Source organism: Montipora foliosa, chromosome 4 (genome assembly GCF_036669935.1).
Source record: "Montipora foliosa isolate CH-2021 chromosome 4, ASM3666993v2, whole genome shotgun sequence".
NCBI classification, from domain to species: domain Eukaryota; kingdom Metazoa; phylum Cnidaria; class Anthozoa; order Scleractinia; family Acroporidae; genus Montipora; species Montipora foliosa.
In genome coordinates this window covers 43704493-43726572 of record NC_090872.1, presented here as the reverse complement: position 1 = coordinate 43726572, position 22080 = coordinate 43704493, and the positions used below count along the sequence as shown (strand labels likewise).

The 22080-nt window shown below is 39.5% G+C and overlaps 1 protein-coding gene and 1 non-coding gene across 2 annotated transcripts in view; one reads left to right on the top strand and one right to left on the bottom strand.

Annotated features, from left to right (window-relative positions):
- Nucleotides 1-3497: 3497 nt before the first annotated feature.
- The window catches only part of LOC138000830 (uncharacterized), a 243738-nt gene continuing 225155 nt past the window's right edge, over nt 3498-22080 (top strand). Inside the window, exons 1-3 of the mRNA XM_068847495.1 lie at nt 3498-3648; nt 5311-5413; nt 6090-6215. Coding sequence (XP_068703596.1) covers nt 3595-3648; nt 5311-5413; nt 6090-6215 — 283 coding nt within the window. The 5' untranslated portion in view covers nt 3498-3594. The remainder of the gene's footprint in view (nt 3649-5310; nt 5414-6089; nt 6216-22080) is intronic.
- Trnas-aga (transfer RNA serine (anticodon AGA)) lies at nt 8656-8729 on the bottom strand. The gene has a single exon. It is a non-coding gene; the product is annotated as a tRNA-Ser (tRNA).

Here is a 22080-nt window from a genome sequence, read left to right as displayed (position 1 = left end):
AAAGTACCAAAAAAATCCACCTGTCAGTCAACATTTAGTGCTTCCTTTCATAGAAGTCTAACCACGAAACATGGCGGAAAGATTTTAAAAAGTCTGGAAAATTCTTTGCGGGATCTTCAGGAAATTGGGTATTTGGTGTTCAAATTTAATTTAAAGAGCAGAGCGGAGACACTGTAAAGCAGCCTATGAGAGGAGGTTTTCTTGTCCTTCCCACAGGATTTGGCAAAAGTTTCATATTTCAGCTTTTTCTGAAAATAAAGGGGAGGAAAACCGGCGAATTGTGTTTTGCATTAGTAATCGCACCTTCGAGAAATATGCCCAAGTTAAATAGTACTTCGTTGACGCAGACAAGTTCTTGCATTTTCCAGTTCTCGCTTTCTCTTGGATCTCGATCCAGGTTTTTGTGCGGCCATCACATTCAACCGATCACTCAAAAGGAAGAAGCGTCTAAAATTAATCAACCTCTTAGCCAGATTGCAATTTTTGGAGAAATACCACTGGTATGTTGTGTAATACCTTGTGGTCAGACAGACGCAGGCTTAGCACAAAAACATTTCTTACCTTTTTGCGTACTTCTAAACGTCGGAATTAATCCAAACATTCCACAAAAAGGATTTTTTTTTTTGCTATATTCAGAGATAAATTTCGCTTTCCGGCGAAAAGCAATTTAAGCTTAGCAACGCTTATCGCAATCAATTGCCATATAAGGTCAAACTAAGGTATATGAGCTGATAACCGAGATTGAGTGAACCAATCAGAGTACGAGAAATGCATTAACCGAGGTTGAGAATTTAACAATTCTTGTTAGTCAAGAATTTTCTAAAAGAAAGGTTGTTGCCCTTTTTTTTACTTCATTATTGAAAGAAATGGTTCTTTCGTGAAGGGTTTGATCCCAAACACGAGTGAGACAATTAGCGGAACTGCAGACAGCGGAACCTAGAGAAATGACTGTTTTTATTGAAACCCCATGATAAAAACGATGAGTTTACATTAATATTTGTTAAATATTGACTGTACCCGCCGATTATCGCGGTCCAGGTGCCATTTCTAGCTGTTATCTGGGTGTTCAAGTTAGCCGATTAACTGATGGTTGCGTGACAAGTCACACCGTCTGCTCAATTCTCTACTTCCGGGTTTTTTGTTGTTGTTGTTGTTACGAAGGTATTCCGACGAAAAACTTACTATGCCATAGTCTGTGGAAAAGTTGATAGTTTGTAAAATTCACTTTATTTGATTAGTCTCGACGATAAATAAGTGTAGCCTATACGCTCAGGATTCAAGTGCATTTATGAGCATGGCCTAGGCCAAGATCAGGGAAACCATCCCACCTCCAACCAATCTCGACCCCAGAGCTCTTGTCTTGACTGAGGGAGAGAAGAACTCTGGGGAACCCTGAAACAAGATGTCTTCTCATTGGTTTTCGTGAAGAACAATCAAAAGCGTCTCTAACTGGTGCATTTACGTTAGCACGAAGAGTGAGCAGACGCCGTAAGGTTCAAATAACCAATTTTTGGTTATAGGAGCCCTTACGGCACACGGTCTACTACAAGAGTTTCCCAGAACCTTGGGTTGATCCGAGGCTGTGGTGACGAGAATGACCTCCAACGCGCCACGCACCAAATTCTCCTTGTAACCACAAGCGATTGATCACACCAGTGGTAGTTATAGCTGGTAATCAGTTGTCCTGAAGTTAAATAGACTCTGTAAAACTAAAGAAAATAATACAAACATAAAAGGGAAGTGAGGCGATGACCACCCGAAGCTAATCTCATCAGTAAATTCGAAAATAACCTTAAACAGACCCAAGTAATGACACGAAAAAGATTAGGAAAACTGGAAACATACAAGACCAACCTTGCCCACTGCCTTAACAACTGCGGAAAGGTACTAAAACAGGCGCTAAACGAAAGCTATAAGCCAAATGACAACTGACAGGCAGCAAATAGGATCACGTGACCTGGATGTTGCGAAAAAACTAAAAGATGTTCAAACCAAGCGGGATCGTCTTTTGAGGTCGCAAAATGAGTTGGTAGGGTGTGACTTGTCATGCAATCCACCAGTTAATCGGCTAACTTGAATCAGACGGTGAAAATACGCAGATAATAGCCAGAAATGGCACCTGGAACGCGACAAGCGACGGGTACAGTCGATGATTAACAAACATTGATGTAAATCTCATCGTTTTTATCATGTGGCTTAAACAAAAACAGTCATTAAAAACCCTGTTTTGATTGGCCATTCAACCTTATTGTGTAAACGGCTCAGCCTGAAGTCAAACTAGATACGTCTCGTTTCTGAGAAAACAAGAAATAAGTAGTGTTTTGTTTCTGGACTGACGCACGGAAATAAATAGGAAGGTTTTTTTTGCATCTAATAGCAAATATGTTTTTTATTTCAATAAATGTTTTGGCTGGAAAACGTTTTTTGTCAGATTTTCCTGCCTTTGTGAATTCATCATGTTGTGTAATTATTAACTAATTTGTATGCGTAGGTTGAAATTTGATATGGGATCAGACAGAATTCTTGCTGTTTAGTCATTCTGGTGTTATTTGGGAAGCCAACAATATTTCTTCAAGCGTATCTACTGCGCATTTAGGTGAATTTTTATGTTCTTAACCAAATTTAATTTATGCAACAGTTATTTACAGACAAGAGGCTATTTTTATAATTTGATAGGGTGTTTGGGTAACAGCACAAAATTTGAGTAGGATAAACACATACCAAATGCAACTCAGTTTACGCTCACGGAGTGTCTAGTTGATGTAAGAGGAAAGTCGATGTTGGTTGATTGAATTTATTCACAAACAAAAGATTTCGCCTGAATTTCATCGCCAATATTTTATTAAAAAAATAAAGAAGCCTTGCCTGTGATCTGTTCTCTTTTAAAGCACGCGCAAAGCGCATAGTGCACGAAAGAAGTGTAGGGGAAACAAGAGACATAGTCGAGTGTTTTTCCTACTTCTTGAGTGATCTATACTCTTCCTGAGTGCAGAACAGATAACAGGCGAGGCTTGTTTATTTGTTTTCTAATGAAGAATTTTTTAATTTTCTCACGCATTTGGCTAAAATTTTCGACAACTTTATTTTCCCAATCCTACGAGTGGCGTCAGCCGTGCACCTGTACTTTCATAAAGCACCCTAAAAATAGACCCATCGCAATTGTTGTTACAAGGGTTCAAAACATTTTATTGGTTAAACGCGACCAAAGCTGTCTAAATGTCAAACCATCAAAGGCGCGAAAACGTCAAAAGCAAGTTCAAAGCTAGCTAACAGACGAGTGCAAGTGGTTTTTCAGTCTAAAATCGGGGCAAAAAGCAAATTGTTCAGTGAAATCCGGCTAAATTTTCGCTCATAAAAATCTGAACAATTCTCGGTTTTCACATGAAGTCACGGTCGCCATGTTGGAGCCCCGACCAAATCCTCCGGGAATTTAACTCTATTATTATGCACACCTTTTCTTTTGTTTTCGTTGAAAAACTTGGCTGCTGATCAAGTAAGTGAAAACCAACAATTGGAAAACAAGCTGCTTAACTCGTGTGGCTGGTCCGGCTGGTAAACAAACTGCTGCTGTGTTCGGACCGCTAGTTGTGTTGTATGAATGGACTACAGTTTAATTTATGGAAAGAAGATCCCCAAAACAGATTACAGGTGAGGCTTCTTTATTTGCTTTACACTGTATAATAAAGAATAAACAAATTTCAACACGTACTCACCAAATCCTACTAGTGACGTCAGCCGTGCATCTGTACTCTCATAAAGAACTCTGTTTTAACCATTTAGAGTTCTCGTTATGTCGAACCTTATATTAAAACGAAATAAAAAACTTGTTCCTCTTGCATTGTTGACTTATATAGACGTAGATGGGCTTTTTTAAGAACATTCGAGAAGTGCGCACTTCTTTGGTGCAATTGCTTGATAAATAAGGGTTCTTTAGAGTTCCGGTGTAATAAGGTATATTGAAAAAAGGAAAGGACAGTCTTTGAAGACTTTTTTTTTCTATATCTATGCAAAGCTATATACTAATTACAAACATTTCTGTTATGTCACACTTTGTGATAAAATTGGCTCATTTTCAGTGCAATACCTGTATCACTTTGTATTAACACATGTCGCACTTTGTGATATCAGTCCATCACATTTTGTAAGAAAATAAGCTGTCGCACTTCGTAAAAACTTTGGGAAAAAGGAAAGTGTTTCTTAACGAAGACAGCGCGGAATCAGCAAATTACTGGTTAGTAGGACTAGCAACGAGGACTTACAGTGTGGTCTGAAAACTGCAGACGAAGGACGTAAACAAAGAAGTATAATAATAAATAGAATATGACTAAATTTAAGTAAGACGTAAGACGTAACGAGTAAGAAGTGCAGAATATGACCAAATTTATATAAATAGTGCATTTTTTGCCTTTGGGAAGATGTTTTCACTCTGAATTTGCCACGTGTAATTTTTTTTTCTATTTTTAGTATTGTAAATTACATGCATAGGATGACCTTATGTTGCAAAGAAAGCGACCCAACCGTATTTAATAAAGGTAAAAATGCAAATGCGAATGATAGGAATGCAGCTAACAAAACATCTCAGTCTCGAACGTATATGTTCAAGTTTAAACCTGCATTTAAGTTGCCACAAAGAATTTTTTACCCACAGTTTCAAAACGTTACGGGAAAAGGTTTGTGGCGAAAACCATTAGTGATATTTCTGGGGTTTTTTTTATTATTAAGCTGAGTTTCGGCGTTTGCGACTGAATGTTTTTCAAAATGAATATTGGGGACAATGAATCCTGCATACATGGCCGATATACCGAGCTACCAGCCACGCACTTGCCATTTTGGATGTGATATTATTCGCCGTACCTCAAGCGCGGCCCAAGATATTCTGCTCTTCTTAAGTCTACTAGAACTTCTTATTACACGGATTTAATTGATCAGTGTGCTGGTGACTCCAGGAAGTTATTTAAATTGGTTACATTCCTCTTACTAGTAGTTACTGATAAACAGTAACCGTGTCACTGGTGAGACCATCTCCTGGACAAGGTTGAGACCTGGCTATTTTGAAGGAGGTGCTCGTTGTAGGGTATTTGGGAAATGGGCGGCCTTTTTTCTTTTTCTTTTTTTTTTGATAAAAAATTAATGGCATCATTGGTAGAAACGTCTTCATGCGGGCTCATCCGTACAATAGGAATAACAATCCCCTGTGGTACACCCCAATGTAAGGAGGTGCATCCCTGAGAAAACTATTTATTTCAAACAATTACTTGAATGTCGTGATCGTTAATCCTTTATTTATTGGTTTATTTATTTTGCCTACAGCATCCTCGCAGCTTACTAAAGGACACATTACCATTTAAGATGAAGTTAATGATATTTGCTGTATTTTTGTACTGGTGGAAGAATACCGTAGAAGCTAGTCAAGGTAAGAAGTAACTCTAGGTCGCTGTAGTACGTCGGTACGCGAGAACGAGTGAGGCCAATGGGGATGGATGTCTCGGAAAATTAAAGCGTCTCGCAGACTAGTTTTCGGAAATTTATTGACACCATAACTTCAAATACAGAATTTAGCAGAAATTAACGTGCGTGGATTGATTTATAAAGAACACCTCATGAAAACGGAAGTGTAGCAGATATAGCAGGAAATTTGATATCAAATTAATTTCAACAAAACGCGACAGGAGACCTGTAGGACTTCAGCAAGACGCATTGCCTAAATTATATTTAAATTCTCTACATCACTGTATAGGGGAATTTTTAAGAGTGCTTATAAGAACACGTTTAAGCCTTGGGGCAATTCGTTTTCCATTCCTGAGAGAAGTCAATCTATTCAAATTTTCCGCCTTTGCGGCTGCTTGTGAAAAATGTTTCAGGCACAAAATGTGAAAGGCAAATCCGGGTTGAGAAACTCTTCATAAAAAGTCCAACTCGTTCACCGGGAAAAAAGGTATAATCGGCTTTTGAAGAAGACGTCTTGTGTAAAACCAAGATTTTGTGAGAAACTGTTGTTGTCAGAAATTTAAGACGTAGTGGAATAGTCACTAAATACAAATCTTTAAACATGCACTAAACATCTCCAAATATGGTCTCTTTCATTCCAGGAAATTGTTCATTTGATAAACATTTCTGTGAATGGAGCAATGAAAAGCGAAACGATACGTTGGACTGGAGACGGTATAAAGGGTACACACCCACTAGGTTTACGGGTCCATCCCACGACGTATCAGGTGAAATTACCTTTCTTTTTTATATGTGGTTATATTTGCGGTGATAAAGTCTCCTAGAATTATTAAAACTTGCAACTGAAACCATGATGCAGATACTAGCTATTAAAACTATGCCATATGTTTGAGTAGATTCCAAAAAGCCGGCTTTCCCCTTTTCGGGCGGTTTCTTTTCTACGCAATGTTTGTGTTGTTGCCACTGACGTGATGCACTGGCATATTTTTGAGGCTATTATGACCTCTCAGTTGTGCTGCACTGTTCAAGTTTCGACGGAATGGCTCGTAAACTACTCGCTTTGTGACGGCGACAAATTTTTCCTGGTTCTACTTCCATCGGGCTGTTAGAGAACCGAATTTGGTCCTCTGGCTTTGGAAGAAAGGACTCTTTGGAGATTTGGCCCCATCTGGTCACCTGTGAACAGATTCTTTGAAACAGTATTCGGTTTAATTAATACCGTTACCTGCTTTCTACGTTCCCGATGCTTGGAATTAAGGACCTTTTTCGATACCTTGAACGCTTTAAGGATATTGACCTTGAAGTTGTAAACATCCAATTAGCGATGGATGCTTCTCGGAAAGGAAGACAATATATCTGTTTGATTCGCTGTGTTGTATAGTTATTTTTTCAACCGCCAAGTAAGACCAAATTACATAAAGAAATGCAGAGATCAGCCATCAAAAACTTCGCAGACTTTCACCTCTCATCAAAGTCACTGAGAAATCTCAGAAACATGTTCATGCCACTCGTTTCTTGACAGTGTTTAGATGTTGTTGGCTTTTGATAAAATTATAAACTTACTCACCTGTAAGAAATTTCGACTTTTTCTTCACATCCGCTCAATAAAGAACGTTCGCCAGGGAAAGCCATAATAATTCTTTTTCGAAATTTGTCTTTTATGAAGAAAACGTTAGAATTTTTTGCTTACATCTCGGTGGGCCCAGCGGCTTTTCCGGGTACTTCTCGAGCCATCGCGTGCGAGGTTTGCGCTGGGTTTTGCTCCATGGGCTTACACCAACGCCAGAAAACAATGTTATCATTGGTTAAAAGAGGAAAGACAATCATGCTGCTCGTGCGACACGCATTTTAGCCCACAGATTTGTGATAATTTGTGTAGCACGGACATGAAATCAACAAATTTGAGGTTTCGAGAATCTTTCATTGCTTTATTTTTACTCGGAAACCACTCATACCAATTTCTTTTTTTAGAAACTGACTTCGCTAACACTGTACGACGTAAACACGGTGGAAGATTTATTTACGATAGTGCAAAGTTGTATTTTAAAGACGGTGACGTCTTGGTCGCCGTCGCCGTAGAAAATCTTAAGAGCAGCTCTCTGAGAAAGTCAAGCAAAGTTGGAAATGAAAACTTTAACCCCCTCGCCTTTATTTTATGTATGAAGGTATGTTGCCCGTGGCGATGAACGAAAACAACCATATTTGGGACAGTTGACGTACCCTTATGGTAACTGCTAATAACCATGATAGCCACAGGTCCATGTTTTGAGTAACGTTGCCCTCGAAATGGGTAACATATACTATGTCACTTCTCGGATAAATGTGAGTCAATTCTAATGAAATTCCACCTAAGAGGAAATCTATACCGCTTATCACTAAAGGGTTGTTTCAAAAATGCTTTCAGTTGACTTTTACGAATAAAAGCGCAAATTGGCCTTTTCGCGGATGACGCGGTTTTGTATGTGTAATCAAAGATTGCGACGACGCGGAGTCACTACAGCAAGACCTAAACACACTTGTACACTGGGCAGACACATAGCAAATGTCGTTTAATCCGAAGTGCACCATCCCAAGAGTCTCATGCTCGAAATTATTAGTTGAATACCACGAATTCACCACCCATGGAGAACCCTTGGAAGCTTTTGGTCATCAAAAATTCCTCGGACTTGAGCTATCTGGTGATCTAAACTGGAATGTCCATACCGCTGGAATTATAGGCAAAGCCAACCGATCTCTTGCCTTCATAAGAAGAAACCTAAAAAAGTTCCCAGAAAACGTAAAGGAGCAAGCCTATCTTGCTATAGATAGAGCACAGCCCGGATATGGATGTTGCGCATGGAACCCGCATATTAAATTACGGATAAAGGCCCGGGCTTCAACATTAGCTCCAACATCCGTTAGATTTTGTTGAACAGCGATGTTGAACCCGTTTGTCCTCCTTTTAGCCGCGTTGAAACATGTTGAATCGAAGTTTAATCGATGTTGATGATGTGTTAAAACCGTTTGCCCACCCCAGCAGTCAACATTGCTCAACATCGTTCAACAAAATCGAACAGATGTAGAAAACGGGCCTTAAAGGACAATGACAGTGTGTAGAGACGAGCAGCACGTTTCATGAGGTAGCTTTTGATGAAAAATGAATATAGCACCACTTCTGGAACTATGATGTTGAATGTAAGGAGAAATGTAGACTCGGAAAAATATCCGAGTCCCAGATGGGATTTGAACCCACGACCCTCCGTGATCTAGTCGGATGCTCTAACCACTGAGCTACTGGAGACTCTGTGGTGAGCAACGGTCAATTTGTGGGTCTCGACTGGAACCGCATCGCGCGGCTACACAGCCAAGTATTGACTAGCATATTTGAAACTCACTAACAGCATCGCGCTGTCACATTAATGCATATCAAGATGCAGCCAACCAACCTCCAAAGTGAGTGTGTTAAAGATGAAATCTTTAACACACTCACTTCTGGAACTGTCACGGAAATCCTAAATGATTTGAAGTGGTAAACACTCGAGAAGAGAAGGAAAGTGGCACAACTTAAAATGATGTTTAAAGTATCTTCTCGACCGTCATCGATACAACTTCCACCCTATATATTAGCATTGACGACGGGAACGGCAACGAGAACGTCATCTCCAAACATAAATTCGTGTTATTGCAATCACTTCGTGACTATTCCGGGATCGGCTATTTATCGAGTTACGAGTTGAGTTGAGTTTGAGTTAAGTTTGAGTTAAGTTTGAGTTAAGATTGAGTTACAGTTTTAGGTGTTTTTAGGAATTAAAAGTAGTGAATATTCAATACAAGTCACTTCGAAAACTGTTTTCTCCGCGTTGAAAGATATATTTGCATAAAATTTTGCAAAATGGCATGGCTTTCCAATGATCAAAACAATCTTATAATTATTACACCTTTCACGGCATCATTCTCGTTGCTGCTGTTAAGTCTATCCTCGTCAAAATGATGTCTTCTTAGAGGGATACATTTGACTTTATTGTTAAGCCAGTTAAAGCCGGCCCGGCGGCTATCATGAACCGTATTTGTCGTCCGGCATCACAAGAACGCCGTAAACGAAAGAGGAAAACATATGACAAAAAAAAAGGGATAAATTACATTCGCTAGCCACCCACTCGAACAACCCTTAAAGCATCATACAGAAAAAGCGCAATAAAGTTGTGGATATGCTTCGGTCATCACATTCTGACTATGTCAACAATGAGATTGGAGGGAGCTTGGATTCTAACCCAAAACGATTTTGGAATTATGTCAAGTCTTGTAGATCTGAATCCATCGAAGTTCCAACACTTCAGAGCAATAATAACCTCTATGTCTCCAGTAAGGACAAAGCACAAGCCCTAAACAATCATTTTGAATCTGTATTCGTGGATGATGACGGTATTCTACCTGAAATTGGTTTACCTAATTATCCCCCAATTCCAAATCTGTCATTTGATGTAAATGGTGTCAAGAAGCAAATTTGCAATTTGAATCCAAACAAAGCATGTGTCCCGGATAACCTGTCACCTCGTATACTGAAGTTATTAGCTGATGAATTGTCTCCTGTACTCACCTTTCTTTTCCAACAAAGTTACGATTTCGGCAGACTACCTGATGACTGGTCAAAGGCCTTGGTTACACCAGTATATAAGAAGGGTGGCAAGCAAGATCCAAAAAATTACAGGCCCATTTCTTTGACTTGCATATGTTGCAAGATTATGGAGCACATAGTACTGTCCACAAGCACCTGTCCAAAAATAACATCCTTTGTAAACACCAACATGGCTTTAGGTCCAGACTGTCTTGTGAAACGCAACTGGTCTCAGCCATTCACGAGTGGGCTTCCATTCTTAACATCAAGGGTCAAGCTGATGTTATCCAATTGGATTTCAGCAAGGCCTTCGACAAAGTATCCCATTCAAAGCTCTTACATACGTTAAGTCACTATGGTATTCAAGGTCAAACCTTATTGTGGATAAAGGGTTTCTTATGCAACCGCTCCCAAAGTGTCAGTGTAAATGGCGTGCACTCTACCCCGAGCAAGGTTATTTCAGGTGTTCCACAAGGGTCTTTCTTAGGCCCCACCCTTTTCTTGGTATATATAAATGACATCGTGGGTGACATCAAGTCAAATATTAGACTCTTTGCTGACGACACCATTATGTACCGACATGTTGTATCGCCTGCGGATCATCTTATCCTTCAACAAGACCTTGACAGACTAACTTCATGGGCCTGTCTTTGGCAGATGGAGTTTAACGTGAAGAAATGCTACCACATTTCCTTGACCAACAAGCGAGCCATATTACATGCATGGTCAGGTCTTGGAACATGTAACCTCCTATGATTATCTGGGTGTTAGATTAACGAGCAAGTTAAAGAAAGAACACGGTGATAAAACTTCCAACCAGCCAATAGGTCTCTTGGGCTGGTCAAACGGACTTTAAAACCGTGTACGCCTGAAGTCAAGGAAAGAGCCTACAAAGCACTTATTCGACCTTTACTAGAATATGCAAGTGCTGCCTGGAATCCACACACAAACAGGGACACTGAAACTATCGAAAAAGTCCAGCGGCGGGCTGCTTGTTTCGTCGCGCATGATTACAAGAGATCTACAAACTCACAAGATCTTGTAAATCAACGTGGCTGGGACTCCTTGGAATCCAGACGTTTGCTGGCCCAAGTGACTCTTTTCTATAAAATCAAAAACAATCTCATAGATCTTAAATTCCCATCTTCTATCCAACCAGCTCCTAGATCAAGGATCCAACATGCTATGCTCCAGCCCTACTCAAGTGTTTTGGCGCACAGTTATTCTCCGTTTGTACGAACTGTTCGGGTATGGAACAAACTGTCAACTCAAACAGTCCAAGCTAAGAACATTACTTCTTTTAAGCCATTAACCGTGTGGGACATTCAGAACATGAAGACCCCGAACCACCTGAAAAGACTTTGAACTATTTACATTTACTGTTTCTTTTTGACTTTATATATTTATTGTGGTTTATTATTGTCTAATTCGTTATTTTATATCTCCCAGTGTTAGCCCAGCTATTTGGGAGTATAAGTTCCAAGTTCCAATAACCAACATGTTTGACCTAGTCACACATGTCGGAAAACCATTTCACTGCAAACTTGAAAGAAGTAATGCTTGATTGTTTCGCCTGGCCTTGATGGTGTTACATTTTTATTTAAAGTGCTATTAAGTGGTAACTTAAACTGTAAGTTATGAAATTAAATGCATGCTAATCCCTACTTCGGTCCGCTATGACGTTTAGTTGCCTAGCTACAATCCCAGCCAAAAAGATGGTGACACCAAGCCAAAATACAACCCCTTCCCCCTTTTCATTGATCGTGCTATAACTTTGGGCAGTCATGAGAAAAGCCAATAGTTTTTTTCCCCCAACAACTTCGAAAAGGGGGGGAAGGGTGAACCTATGTGTGGCATCAAGTGTCCCCGAAATTTATGACCGAGATTGGGTGGGGTCTAAAACCAAGGTCACTTTCAGTTTGACGGGTCACTCATACTTGCATGTCATTGTTTTACCTTTTCGAAAGTAACCCAAAACTTCAATTTGTCTAACCCTTGGCCTAAAAGCCAAGTTTAGGTCTAGGGTTACCCAAATCAATTAGGGTTTTGGGTTACTTTCCAAAGCTAAAATAATGGCCTTCAACGAGTAACACGTCAAAAGTGACCCGTGTTTTAGACCTGAAGCCCAGATTGTGTCTCGGTGCCCGCTTATAGGAGAGTGTCACGAGCGTTTACTTTGCGACTAGAAAGGTCACGAGTGCGGTTCGCATTGTTTTTCGGAATCTATACTGGCCCCTTTCTAAAATATGACTTGTTACTAATCAGTGAAAACACTATGAAATGATGTTTGTTTCGCTCACCTTTTGTTTCCCGTTTCTACATGGTAAGACTTGGGATCTTTGCGCACTCCGGGTTCTGGTTCTCATGCAATGGAAAGTTGATAGTTAACCGCAGAGTCGTCGGCAAGCGTTCGAAGAGGTGATCTTTAATTGTTAATTAAAAATTGTCTGTCTGGATCCCTACTCAACCGGTTAATAAAAAAGGTCTGCAAACAAGATTGGAAATCAAAGTATTGAAATTGAAAGTATATCTATGATCTGAACAAATCACGATAGACATTTCTTTCTGTCTACACTTTTACCATCCTAAAACTTGCACCGCTCTAAATCATGTTGCATAAAGCAGTTTACCGTTATTTCTCATTATTTATTTATTTATTTATTTACTTGTTAATTAATTTTGGTTTTTCGTGCACGGTTTCTTTTGTTTTTGCAAGTACATAAATGAGAACTGACAAAGGGTCAGTAAGGGAAAAAACGCGTTCCAGGTAGCCTGCGAGCAGGCCCTCCGAGGGACTGGGGTTGGGGGTAGAACGAGGGCCTGCCCGCATGGCTTTGTATTTTGAATGTCGCGTCCAAATTTTGGACGCAAAATACTGATTGGCTGAAATTAAATTACCTCGTGACGTCACCACTGACAAGCTCCGACAACAAGAAAGCCTCTTCGCTTCGCAGAGATGAGGTGGTCAGAAATGCGTCTGAGAAAATTGTAGAATGTTGCAATTTACCATAACTTTACATAATTAAAGGTCGGGCAACGCGATGCAATGGCCTCTCTACTGGAAGGAAGGAAGTTCTATCTCTGTTATCCACAGAATTCGAGAAAAGTCTTATTTCCCAACTGTTTTTCGTAGCGGCCAAAATACGAGGGCGACTTCATGTCACCGTGGCTGCCTCTGTTGCTGATTTAACGATAGAGGAACTCTACACGATTTTAGCAAGTATTAGGCTAAGCCGAAAAGGCGGCTCCACAAATGATTGCTCGATCTCCTCGTAACTCCGCAATACTCCGATACACTTGAAAACAAAATATTCCAATTTTCAAATTATTGAATTAGTAAAATACATATCTATAACCACAATTGAAATAAAATGGTGTAGGTATTAGAATATCTGTCTAGTATTAAAGTGTGATGTAGCAGTTGTAATGTCTGTATTTCATTAAAATAAATTTAAAAAGATAATTCCGCTTCGCTTTACCGAAATTTGGCAGCAGTTGTGGTCGACGAGTCTCACACAGTGGAGATGTGGTCAGGGAAAACGAATGTCTCTATTACGATTCCCGTCGTTTGAAGTTTGTGTGCTAAATTTTTCCCTGACGAACGAAACACTTTTTCCGCGGAAGGGACTTCGACGAATTACCGTACTGAATATTCAGCTACGCTTTACAGCATCAGCAATAGTTGTTAGGCTTTTCTGGCGAAGGCTTCCTTCCTTTACAGTTTTTTTTAGTTTCTGCCTCGGGCAAATTGAAATACACAACGCGTGGGTTTCTGTTTTCTGTGTTTTTTTTTCAATGTTTACTTCTGGTGCGCGCTGATTGGCTAATTTTTGACAGCTCTCTCAGCGTGACATCAGGAGGCGGCATTCAAAATTCAAAGGGATGTGTGCAGGCTCTCCTTCTCTCCCACCGAAGAGAGAGAGCCTGCTCGCAGGCTACGTTCCAGGTTCCGAAATTTTACATAAACCCTCATGCGGCTCACTGATCATGAAAACCACGCTGCTGGATGACAAACGGTACTTTTCATCGTTTAGCCGTGGGGGCTAAGCTGGCTTAACAGTAAATTCCATCCTTAGCCTTAAAAGAAGACATCTTTTCTGCATCGATAGACTTGATCGCTAGAAGGAACAACCGCGCGCCGGTGGCTCAGGTTGTTATGCAGGAGATCGTGAGTGCGACTCCGCCCGAACCCGCAACACTCATGGCCTTAAAATAATTGAGGAGAAAGTGCTGCCTTTGTAATAACATTCTCAAATGGTTAGACTTTCAAGTCTTCGCGAATAAGGGCTATAAATCGCAGGTCCCGTCTCACAACTTTCAATGTTTATAAACTCTGTGGGATGTTAAAGATCGCACACACTAGTCGAAAAGAGTACGGTGTTGTGGTCTGGTCTTTCATCAGCCTTGTGGTCGGCTTGGCATAATCTTCTGAATGGATTACTGATCGATGCCACCACATAACAGCAAAACAGGCAGTAGTCAAATCGAAGGAGTCCAAGTGCTGAAACTGGTAAAGTGGTAAACAAGAATACTGCCGTGCATGAGATTTTAGGATTGTTTTGATCAGGTTAAAACCATTTCGCAAATATACACCTGTGCACTTCACGAAAACGGTGTTTCGTGGTCTTCTCAGTGACTTCTACTTAATATTTATTAGATTTAAGTGCCAAAAATGCCAAAAACTGTAAGTCAATATTAACTCAATTTTGACTCAATCTTAAAACTCAAACTCAACTCAAATTCAACTTAACCTCAACTCAAACTCAACTCAACTCGTAACTCGATCAATAGTCTATCTCGACTCGTCCAAGCTTTTTAATATTAAAGACAAAGGTGTGGCAGTCCCTCAGGAATGAAACCGTTGTAAGTGGCACTTAATTTAGAGGAGAAAACGAAATTTATCTCCAAATGCCGAGGTTCTCCAAAATACCACAGATTTGGTTATTTCACGTTGTTGTTTTTCTGACGACGGCAAAGAAATGGACAAAAATAAAAAATGCACTTGCAGGGCGTGCAAAGCTATTGTTTTTGTCCTCTAAATATGCAAATTTTGTGACGTTCTCGTTGCCGTCGCCGTTGTCTTTGCTAAAGATCCCCATTAACTAAGAGGCGACAGGGTACTAGACAATTCCATCCTGTAAAAATCCTTGTGAGTTAGTGCCAAAACAAACAAACAAACAAATACCAACACAATTTTATTGCACGTACAATCAAATAATTCAACTCTTTACCAAACAGAGTCATTTTAAAAAGAGCAGTCAGTGGAAGCTTTCAAAACGGATGACTGGGGCCATGTTTTAAAAAAAACGCTGACCACGCACTTTTTTATCATTATTTATTTATTTAGCACTTGCACCTAGTCTTATATTTTAACACTAACACACGCACTTTTGCACATCTGCACAGATGGGTTATCCTTTTGCAGATCACACAATTATAACAAGCAAAAAATGTTGGCTTTGCCATGTTACAATTGTAGGTGTTGGCCATTTTAGAAAAAGACAAAGACGAGCCATCTGTTTTCGCTTTAGTATTCTTTTGCCGATCACCGGATTTGCAACAAAGCTTATACGGTTATTAGAGTTCTTAAATATTAGAAAACTAACTTGGGGGAAGTCATATTTTGATAACAGGTGATAAAAAAATTTGATACAAATTGTAAAATATTACAAATAAACTTATTTTTACACTTAATTGTTTCGCTCTAAAAATTCTCTAAAGCGACCGGTCAAACTCTCAAAGTAGTTATTATTATCTTGTCTCTAAGCCGAATATCAGCGACTTTGATGAAATAAAAATTAGCATCCACCATATTGTGTAATTCCTTGCAATTCTTCACACTTAAGTGTTAAGAGTTCCAGCGTGTTCCCTCGCGTTTTCCTCATCAAATCGATGGCAATTCCCCTGCAGCCAGGTCAAATTAACATTCTCTTCCATCCAACATCGCCTTAAGAAAAACAAACCACAGGTAATGATGAATTTGTCCGCATCCAGTTGACTTAACTGACCACTATTGACAAGACTGAAAGCCTGAAACAGTCATGACGTTTGCAGTCTCTGCCGAAATGACGTTTATCCAGCGAGTTGCATGAATGTACCACGTTAACCATGTACCATGTATGGTATTTCGGTGTGTGGCTGTGCTTCATATAACAAATATTTTTCTAGAATAGATAAATTTCAATCTACAGCCGTTAGATATGGCTACTTGAAAGAGGTACGCCTGTCATTTTGTTTAATCAGGAAAAGTGACCAACAAATTTTGAAAGCTGTGACGAAGGAAGGCAGCGCAATCTCCGAGTTATTACTTAGTTATTACGTGCGCGTGGTCATCCTTATATTCTCCCCAAGAATGAAATTGAACGCTACAAGAAGATTTTTATAAATCGCTGTTTATTTAATTTTGTATGATTCCTTTTTTAGTCTGTTTGGCTTTTTTTGAAACAGGTTTAAGTTGATTTAATTTTGAGCCCTCTGCCTTTTTGTTATTGTAAAAAACAAATTGATGTCAGTTTTTCATGCGTCTGTCCTGTTATGAATTTCGTCATAACATTGTCAAATTAGTCTGTTTTCTGTTACGACTAGACACTTAAGCAAAGTTCCTTTCCTTTCCTTTAGTTAAATTTGGTATTAATTGCGTGATCGACATCGAGCTTGTTCCAATCACAGTGAACGTACGGCCACCTTCCGAACATCTCTTGAAGCGAGGAGAGCTTAAATTTAGATTACAGTATCTAGTTGATTCATTATGGATGTCAGAGTTTTTTTTTTTATTAGCAAATCATTTATATATTCTGGAGTATTACCGTTGAGGCTTTTGTAGGTTGAACTGCAGCGATTTACATACGACTTAGCACAGAAAGGAATCCAGTTTAAGGTATTGAATAAATGAACAGAAGAAGCCGTTTTTTCGGCATTCAGAATAATTCTAGCCGCACGTTTCTGAAGACGAACAAGTTTCTGAAGATTTTCCTTACTGCAAGAGGTCCATATTGAACTGCCATAAAGGAACACAGGCTTTATAATCGTGAAGTATATATTTCTCGTTGATTCCGTTTTAAATAAGGACTTATATGACGAAAGAGACCTATCCGTTTCACCATGCAGTTTTTTGCTCAACTCCTCAATGTGACGATCACAAGCAACGTCTTGATCTAACGTTATGCCAAGAAGCTTAAAATCGGTGACATTCTCAAAAGAATTTCCATTTAAATTGACATCAATTGAAAGAGAGGCAACTTTGTTCCGTAGGCGCCTTCCTTTTACCAGCATAGACTTGGTTTTTTGAATGTTGATGAACATTTTATCCTGTGCCGACCATTCAGCTAGACGTTTAAGATCCTGACTCAGGGCGGTTTTGATGTGGGAGATGTTTTCTCAACTAGCACTTTTTGGAAAAGGTCGTATCGTCAGCATAAATGTCCAGTCTGGAATCCCGTATGCTCAAAGGCATATCATTTATAAACACAAGGAAAAGAATAGGTCCTAAGATTGATCCTTGAAGAACACCTTGAAGTAACTGTTGACTGGAGGAGCAACAGCCATTTACACCAACATATTGGTTCCTACCTACCTGTGTGAAAGATATCACTGTGAATTCCAAAGTAAATTTCACTCGAAAAACCGATATTGCTCTCATCGCTTCGTGATTCATGCGATATCGGTTTTTTGCGTGAAATTTCCCGTTGAATTCATTAGTTAAGCAATCAATTTTTATGTGGTTAAAGAAAATTATTTAATTAAGCAGAAACCGGAAACACCGAAACACGGACAATTCGAAACCCTTTAATTTTCACTGACACTACAGGCAGTAAGAATAAACAACCAGGGAGCTCCGCTTTTAGGCTTGTGTGGATGTAGGTTGTCTGGAGTCGCAGTGACACAGTGACAGTGTCTCGAGTTCATTAGTTTAGCAATGAATTTTTCTTGAATCGCATGTGTTTAAAAGAAAACAAGCACATCCTCAGCGAGCGAATGGAAAAGGAAAAAAGCCATTTCGGAGTCAACTGTCAATAGCCAGCGAATAGGAATCACCTTTAAATTAAAAACCGTCAGGAAACCTTGTCAGTACAAGAAAAAAAAGGGTTTTAGTGATGGACTTTATTCTACTTTTAATTACCTCTAAAAACGAGATTTTTTTAAGTATTTCATTGAAACACGCCAGCTTGGCTTGGAACAAGAATCAGCAAAATAGGGCAATGCAACCAAGAACGGACAAACTTCAAACAAAATCTGCTCCAACAAATTACCTTTAGGTGCATTAAACAAACTTCTGAAAACACAACCTAGTGTTATTGCCACATAATTTTACGAGATCTCATTGCGGTTACGTGTTTATAACATAAGTGCAATTTTTTTTTGTCGCCGTCGAGGCACATCGAAAAATAGTTGAGCAAACTGATTAAAAAAGCACTCGTTAGCTCCCAGTTTAGAGCAAAACAAACAACTCAATCAATTGTTATTGAATTATAGTTGAAAATAAAAATTTGAGATTCATTCCTGAACAGGAAAAACCGATTAAACCGCTTTTCACAGATACGCATCCACTTGAAATAACGCATCCGCAAAAGTAAGAAACGGTCTAGTGCCCAAGGAAAGAATTTGTGGAGTAACTTCTTCCAACAAGTTTCAGCTATTTATACTGGTATTCTGTTTTGTCGTTCTCGTTCTCTCTCATTTCGTTTTGGTTCCAGTCACAGGTCCTCCAGGCATCATGCAACCTTATCAGAGCTTTTAAAGATATGCCAAAAATTGCAATACAAAGAAAAAAGCAGCTCCAAAGTAATCAAAAATAAACACTCAGCTTTAAGTTTACATCCCGCCGGTGCTTGACTTGAATAACTGCGTAGCCACCGGTGTGGACCACAGCTAACAAGATATGTCAAACTTGATTGAAACCAGAGAAAAATGCGGAAAGAAAGCATTTTTCAAACCGTTTCCACCTGAACACGAAAAGGGTTGACTGTTAAGAGCTGTAGTTGACGTAGTATGGCCGTGTAGCCGTGTTGAGGCGCAGAAAATGAACCCTCCTTTATGTTTAAGTGAGGTCACCTGGGTTGAGCCTGCGATACAATCGAAAACCATCACCTGGTAGCAATCAACTTAAAAGAAAACAGCTGACCTCGATGAGCTCTAATCTTGAGCCCGCTATATGGTCACGTGATACTGGTCAGCAGATACCTCGTTTTGACAGGTGTCAATTGGATGTCCAATATAAGATGCATGCTGTAAACTAGCGTGATAGTGGTCACCTTGGCATACATGGAAGAGTGGACGTAATAAAAAATAATAATAATATTTATATAGCGCTAGAATCCTTAAAGTTCAAAAGCGCGTAACAAGAGCAATCAGAAACCCAAAAGGATTGAAACGTGTAACGGCCCCTTGTGTGCTGGGAAACAAGCTTCTGAATATTCAATTTGCTAAGTACCATATTTGGAACAACAAGAGCGAGGGGTTTCCAAATATGGTACTTAGCACTGAAACATTCAACCAATCAGTTCGCACTGAATATTTGGAAGCTGTGAACGCGCGTTGCACGTTTCAACCCTTATGGGTTTCTGGAGCAATACAATATATGACTAAAATAAAAATGGCAAAAATTATAAAAATGCTTTTTTAAAAAGGAAAGTTTTAAGTTTGTTTTTAAAAACGGACACTGAGAAACTGTTCTTAATGTCACACGGCAGAGTATTCCAGAGTGTGGGGGCTGCCACAGAGAAAGATCTTGCACCGTATGATCTTAAATTAAACCGCGGAAAAAAAAAAAGAAGATTCTTTGATGATGAACGTAGCTGACGAGATGGAATGTAAGGTATAAGTAGATCACGAATGTACGAAGGTGCCAGATTGTTAAGAGCCTTATACGTGATGAGTAAAATTTTAAACATGATACGATAATGAATCGGAAGCCAATGAAGATTTAATAAAATAGGCGTAATGTGTTCATGTTTTCTCGGAAGAGTAATGAAACAAGCAGCAGTGTTCTGGAAGTGCTGCAACTTTTTTATTTGGCAATTCGGAAGGCCACAGAGTAAAGAATTGCAATGATCCAATTCATTTTGAAGATATAAATGCGTGAAAAGTGTTTCAGTAGTGGTCGATGACAGGTGCTTTCTTATACAGCTGATGTTACGGAGATGATAAAAGGATGATTTGCAAATGCTTGCAACATGATTGTTGAAATGAACGTGATTGTCAAAAATGACACCAACATTTCTAGCTTTCTATGCAGAGCGGATGGTCTCATTGACAACCGAGATTTCTTGAAGGACTTGTCTAGGTAGAGGTTTAGCAGAGATCACAAGTAGTTCGGTCTTATCCTTGTTCAGTTTAAGACGGTTAACCAGCATCCAGTGATCAATCCCATGTACACAACGCCCAATGTTAGACACAGCTAAAGCCCGATCCCCAGCTATAGTTGGCTGAAAGGACAAGTAAAGTTGAGAATCATCAGCATAAAAATGGTAACTCAAGTTGAATTTCTTAACAATGTCGGAAAGCGGAGAAGTATAAAGAAGGTACAATATGGGTCCCAAAACTGAACCTTGTGGAACACCATAATGAAGAGCATGTTTCAAGGAAGCCCCACCATCAACGGACACATACTGCATACGACTGGACAGATAAGACACGTACGGACGGTCAATGACGTCATAGCTATGAATCCAAAATTTTTCGCATGGATGGGTTGCCACATTTTATTTTATAAACACCAACCAAATAACAAGTGAGCTTTCGCGTGAAAACATAGTCAGGGTGGTTTAGTGGTTATCTATCGGGCCACTAATTCTATTAGTGGTTATCTATTGCGCCTCCCACCACTGCGAGCCGGGGTTCAATTCTGGCCTCGGCCAGCATGTGGGCTGAGTTTCAGTCGATCTCAACCTGACTCGAGGGTTTTTCTCCGGGTACTCCGGTTTTCCTCCCTCATCAAAATCGACTCACAGCTAATTAACATCTAGCTGTGGTGCTGTGCTCCGACATCAAAGATGGACTGTATAGCGGCAGCCAGAGGCGCCTTTGTATGCTTTCAGCCCGATGTCGTGAGCCGCGCCCTTCGCAATTCAGTCCTCGACTGCAAGTAAGGGTGATTAGCACTAGCACTAGCAATATATATAATATCTTCACACGTGAAAAGATCACTGTTGCGATGGTTACATATAAAAATCGCGGCCTTTCATGAAATAACTTAGTATTTATATAAGACTTTACGATAAAGGCTGTTACAATTATGAGTCTAAACGTTTTCGATCAGTTTCATCATTATCATCATATTTCATTGGTGTTTAGAGAATAAATAGAATATTACATGGCCGCTTGGAGATACGAAATTTCTCTTCTCGAGTTAAAAAATATTTTTCACCACTCGAAGAGAAATTTCGTGTCTCCGCTCGACCTTGTAATATCCTCTATTTCTTAGCTATGGTGCTCCACGAGCGCTCGTTCGGCAAGCGGAGCTTCCCTATGAAGTCCCCAATAAAAGCGCGCAGGAGGCTGCACAGGTTACAATACATATTATTTTTAAAGTTCATTTAGTATTACATTGGTGTTTTGTTGAATTGGTCACAAATCTTTTCGGTAAGGAAATACTTAATAGCGGAGCTCCGCGCGCACAGAACACTATAGTTAAGAAAATATGGTGACCCATATTTGGAAATATCTGCAAATTGGTTCCGGAGATATTTAAGTTTAAAAAATGTGTAAAATATGCAAACGAGGACTGATGTCGTCATTCACTCAACCCAATATAACATCAAGTATATAAATAAAACTATCTCGGTCAATTTCCAGCAGAGACCATTGAAACTTGGTAGACCAATACTTCTACAAGCAACACACCTACGGCTATAATGAAATTGGTTCCCATGAAAACTCACTCTTTTCCAGTTCCCTCCAACCTGATCTTAACCTAGAAAAACATTTAACAACGCCACAAACTCGACCTAACATATTTACAGAAATATATAAAATGAAAGTGGTTTGCCATGCACTGATGAACAGGGAGTACCCTCGAAACGTTTGGTTCTCATTTAAAC